The sequence below is a fragment of the Dendroctonus ponderosae genome, unplaced genomic scaffold (assembly GCF_020466585.1).
Source record: "Dendroctonus ponderosae isolate FM_Combo_2020 unplaced genomic scaffold, Dpon_F_20191213v2 Dpon_F_20191213_6, whole genome shotgun sequence".
Taxonomy (NCBI): Eukaryota; Metazoa; Arthropoda; class Insecta; order Coleoptera; family Curculionidae; genus Dendroctonus; species Dendroctonus ponderosae.
In genome coordinates this window covers 587,253-592,222 of record NW_026018814.1, presented here as the reverse complement: position 1 = coordinate 592,222, position 4,970 = coordinate 587,253, and the positions used below count along the sequence as shown (strand labels likewise).

At 38.6% G+C, this 4,970-nt stretch overlaps 2 protein-coding genes across 2 annotated transcripts in view; both read right to left on the bottom strand.

Moving 5' to 3' along the window:
* LOC109542335 overlaps positions 1 to 4,819 on the bottom strand; it is a 57,564-nt gene extending 52,745 nt beyond the window's left edge. Inside the window, exon 1 of the mRNA XM_048667478.1 lies at positions 4,766 to 4,819. The gene's annotated coding sequence lies outside the window, so the exon portion shown is untranslated. The remainder of the gene's footprint in view (positions 1 to 4,765) is intronic.
* The window catches only part of LOC109542336 (pikachurin), a gene marked incomplete at its 3' end in the record, with an annotated part of 53,400 nt that continues 51,223 nt past the window's right edge, over positions 2,794 to 4,970 (bottom strand). Inside the window, 1 exon segment of the mRNA XM_048667463.1 lies at positions 2,794 to 2,930. Coding sequence (XP_048523420.1) covers positions 2,794 to 2,930 — 137 coding nt within the window.

Below are 4,970 nucleotides of genomic sequence, written 5' to 3'. Positions count from 1 at the left end.
CGTCCCGTTTTTGCTCATATCTCGGAGGCAAAATGAGCAAGAACGCTCATTTGTACATCATTCTAGACAGAAATAAATGACCTTTTCAGAAAGTGAATCCGCCCTTGCATCGAAGCTGGGAGATTAACCCCACATCAGCTGCAAAATCTTTCAGTCTTCAACTCTCCTACTGGAAGAGATGAATGAGAATGTAATAGTGTGCAAACTGTTTTTGGCTTTGCAGATATCAGCACTCAATCGAGCCCTTTGCATTTGCGACTCCCTCTCTAGTATAAAGCGAAAGAGCTCCAACACGTAACGCCTTATCTTCGTTTAGCTCCCTCGATTGTTCCCGGAACTTCCATCTAATTTCCATCATATTAGCCGTGAATGTTTAACGAAGACTTTCTGATGTTTCAAAGTTGAGCAGCATATATTTACTGGCATCTGATGCCAGCAACTCGCCATACCCAAGAGCTGAATGGGGACTGAATTATTCATCCCAAAGTGGCGTTAATAACTTCGTTATTAATCCCTAGGGGTGTATTAAATGTTAGCATTATCGCATAGGTAGCGTAGGTGGAGCCGATGTCTTTATTGGGATTTTTTCCGGCCTTTTTTTTATGTGTGTAGAAACGTTTTAGGGGCATTTTTACCTTCGATGCTCTAATATAAGTTCCGTTTTATTATGGGTTCTTTAGGCGTTTTAATTTCATTTGCTCTGCTGATTATCGCCATGCCGCTTTCCGTCTTTTTGTAAAAATATGCTAAAAATTGCAAAATTAGGCCATGATTTATGAGGCAACTTTAGGAATTAGCTCGCACAGCATGGTGTAAAACATCAGTTAGGAAGCTTTTACACAAAAAGTGAAAAATTTTGGGACAGTTCTTCAAAACCTCTCGGTTAAAACATGCCGGAATCATTTTGAGCTTGAAAAACCCTGATACAACATAAATTGCGAAATGTTTATAGGTTTTAACGCACAAAGGCACATTTAAACATTGGACTTTTTGCGGATTTCACTACCACTTTCCCTTTAAACACCCCAACAGTTTTTAAGACTCTGCATCTCCAAATGAAATTAGCGTAACAGTTGTAGTTACATTTTCAATAGACCGCTTCAAGAGCTACTTTTTTCCATTTAAGTTGGAGGAGATATTTTTTACCGTTAAAATCGGAGAAGTGAAAGTATGAAAAATTATGTGGTCGTCGATGCGGACAAGAATTTCTCTCGGAAACGGTTAAAAAAAATATCGGTGTATACGTTATGAGCTTTTCAAGACAAGTTTTTTAAGAAACTTTCTGCCACAATTAGGAGTTAACCGAAATTGTAAAGTCAGAGACAAAATTATGAAAATTTATGCAACTGTTCATGTTTCAAGAAATGCTAGAACAAATCGGGTGATGTTTGAACGCAGTTATCTCAAAAACGATACAAAATATTGGTTCAGAGGTAAGGACTTTTTCGCTAAAGCGTCTCAAAATCTGTGGTGCTATTAAGGATTAGCAGCAATTGCTAACCTCTAAAAGGTTAGGAGCAAAAATATGAAAACAAATGCGATTTCCGACGTTTGAACGAATTAATCTCGGAAACGGTAGAAAATATTGGTTGACTTTTTCGATAGAAAGTCTCAGAAACTGGGGGTTTACAATTAGGAATTACCAGCAAATACTAACCTCTAAAAGACTAAAAGCAAAAATATTAAAACGAGTACGATTTTAGACGTTCGAACAAATTTATCTGAGAAGCGGTAGAACATATCACTTCAGCCCTAATAAATTGGTCGAAAGCGAGTCTCAGAAACTGTTGTTCATAATTAGGGTTGATCAGAGGTTCCTAACCTCTAAACAGTTAGAAGCAAAAATATGGAAACGAAAGCGATTGGCGAAGTTTGAACAGATTGATCTCAGAAGCGGTAGAAAATATCGATTCGGACCTAATAACTTTTCCGATAAAGAGTCTCAGAAACTGTCGTTTCCAACTAGAAATTGCGAGCAATTGTTAACCTCTAAACAGTCAGGAAGCAAAAATACATGCGATTTTTAACGTTTGAACTTCAGTTCAGACCTAAAAAAGTTAGGAGCGAAAGTGTGAGACCTTTCATCAACCTCTCATCACTTACACAGCATATAAAAATCGAAAAATCTTAGAAAATTCCAAAAACGAAAACCCGATAGCAAATAGAAAACGACAACAATTGCCAGTTAATTTTAACAATAAAATGGGCACTTTTCTAGTCCTCTAGTAGCTTCAAAGCAGTGCAAATAAACTCCATCTCGCAGTCTTGCCTAGAAGCAAGCAAGAATAAATCAAAGTTTATATTTGCTAGGCTCAAACGCACACCAACAGTGGATAACCATAGAGAAAAGTAAACTGAAGAGTTTCGCGCAATAATACAAAACGTGCCATGCGACCCATTTGAAGGATTTGAAGCCCTCATGGCTTTTCAACAGCCGAAACCTTTCTGCGCCATTTGCATATGCTCATCCGCTCATCATTAAAATCTCACAAATAATAGACGAGTTAATCAAACTAATTGGCTCCATTAGTTTTCGTTACATTTCCAATGCATTTTAATACAAAGTTGGAAGATTGGATTTTCCACGTAATTTAATTGGAGCCCTCAAAGCCCAATCAGTCTATTAGTATGGCAGCAGCAGCTTTCTCTGGAGACTTCCTGTTTACCTTATGGTGACTCCCTTTGTCGTGACAATGCGGTAACTTCACGTCTTCATTTTATTATTGGAAGTTGCCTCGAGTTCGACGACCGAACGGTCAGAACAGCAGGAAATAATGTCTTTAGTTCACTCACCTGCAAATCCACGCGAATTTCACACAAGTCTCCTGAAAACCCCAAGGGGCACAAGCAAACAGCCGAAGTTTCACTTGTCAGGCATTTCCCCCCGTGCTGGCACGGCACTCGACTGCATCGGTCCGCTGTACATTCCTCTGAAAAATTAAAAAAAAATACATGAAAATTTGGTTGGAATTGCAATTGGAAGAGCAATTGTACGGTTCCCGAACGAACAGTATATAAATTTCCCTTTACTCAGCCCGCAGAAAAACATAATAAATAAACAGCTCGGAAACCTGTAATTTTTCAAAAGTTTCCCTAAAAAGAAAGTACGTCCTCGAGATGGCTCCGAAAGTCTTCAAACAAAGAGCGTCTTCAAAGCGAACTTTCCCAGGCTGCTCGCCTAATGGTTAGAGATTTTTCTCGTCCAAAGTTTTCCCGTTTCCAGCTTCATTAAATTGGAATATATTTGCATACATTTTTCAATAAGTCAAGCATGGGCTTCAGGCGCCACTAAATGGATATTGGAAGCGAACCATTGAGGTTCACTGTTCGATCGCTACATTTTCAAGCTACAGCCGCCTTCGGCTTTCCAACTGGCTGCAAATACTCTCTAATTTGATTTAGCGAAGCTTTAATCTGGAATTTACGAAACACAACACCTGTTCGCACTAATTAAGGGATTAAATTAATAACTTCGATAGCGGCAACGTCATAAAGCGAGATTTCCTGCCAAGTCTGCTTTGAGGATTGTTCGCCCTCGAATTGTATTTAATGTGCGTTTTCCTATTTCCACCTATTGGATGGTTGTTTGATTGCTTAATTTCGTTTTTAATTGATTGTGGATGACCGATGTTATCAGAGAGTTGATTTTTATGTACATTTTCGTTTAACACTGGAAATGGACCCTCCATGAGATATTTAAGGTTTTATAAGCGCATACATGGAGAAACGTGTCCAGTCAACGACCAACTAGGTAAAAAAGTCTATTTTCCTGGAATGAACRAARTGATTATTATYAAAAGAGATAGACTTTTGAGGCCATTCCTTGAAACTAATGAGTTTKTCGGGTTTTTARGCCGTCGTYCGGTAGAGTTTCTTCCTGACGTTTCGCAAGCACRAGTGGCTTGCATCTTCAGAAGTGGTTTGCTTGAACGCTKACACTGYTCCGATGCGATTCCTCGGGCGCCRTCAGTATTTATGCACCGGTTGCATAAATACGGAGAATTTTTTCTAATGCCWTCCAAAAGAGCAAAAAACATTCACTTTCCGTTCACCGGATGGTTTTTGTGCCGCTAAAACGCGATTTTTAACAAATKTTAGCTATCAGTTTTTTTCATGCGAATTTTCAAAGTCCAGTAACGCYCGAAGTTGCACTTGTGSAGGGTTTGAAAAGCAAAAAATCTTCTTTGATTGGCTTGAGAGTAGTTTTTGTTGCGAAAAAAGACAAATCGTGAAAACACGATTAAATTTTTTTTTTAAATAAGTAGTACATAAGCKCCWAAAGCGGTGATTGTTAAAAATCATACTGATGGAATTTATTAGAGCAAAGTCCATTCTTTTGCTGTCCACCGGAAATTTWTGGGCCCTTAAAAGGGAAAYKTGMGAGMATTTTCATATTTTTTTGKTCCAAAAACCAGTTACTGAGTAGCACGAAATGTTCTTTGGTGGCGTTCAAAGCGGTTTATGAGCCCTTAAAGGGAACATTTTGCCAATTTTTCAAAAACTCTGCAGAAAATGTTCTTGCTTCTTTCAAGTAAATTATCAAAGTCCCGAGCGCTAAAAGTTGGGCTTTCGGACGGTTCAGTTTGCTACCGTTTTTTGAGGGAATTTTACTTCTTGAAAGCTGGTATAAACCAGCATGGTTGCAGAAGAAACTTCTAGAAAAGTTGTTGCCATGGGGATTTTCTGTGAGGCGAGCATATATTTAGCTGCGCACGCGAGAGCTTGATGTTTTTCCAGATAACCAAAAAACGCAACTTTCACTTACCGAGAGATCAATCTTCAATCAAAGCAGCTTAAATGGATATCTTCTTCATATTTTCCATTAACCACCACTAGATATATTCTTTAAAGACTCTAAGGAACTTCTAAAGGAGCTCTGAATGGTGAACTGAACTGCATCACTACACTTTAACGTTAAACACGTCACAAGCCACGAAAAAACCGCCGATTTTCCACAAAAACTGAATCTA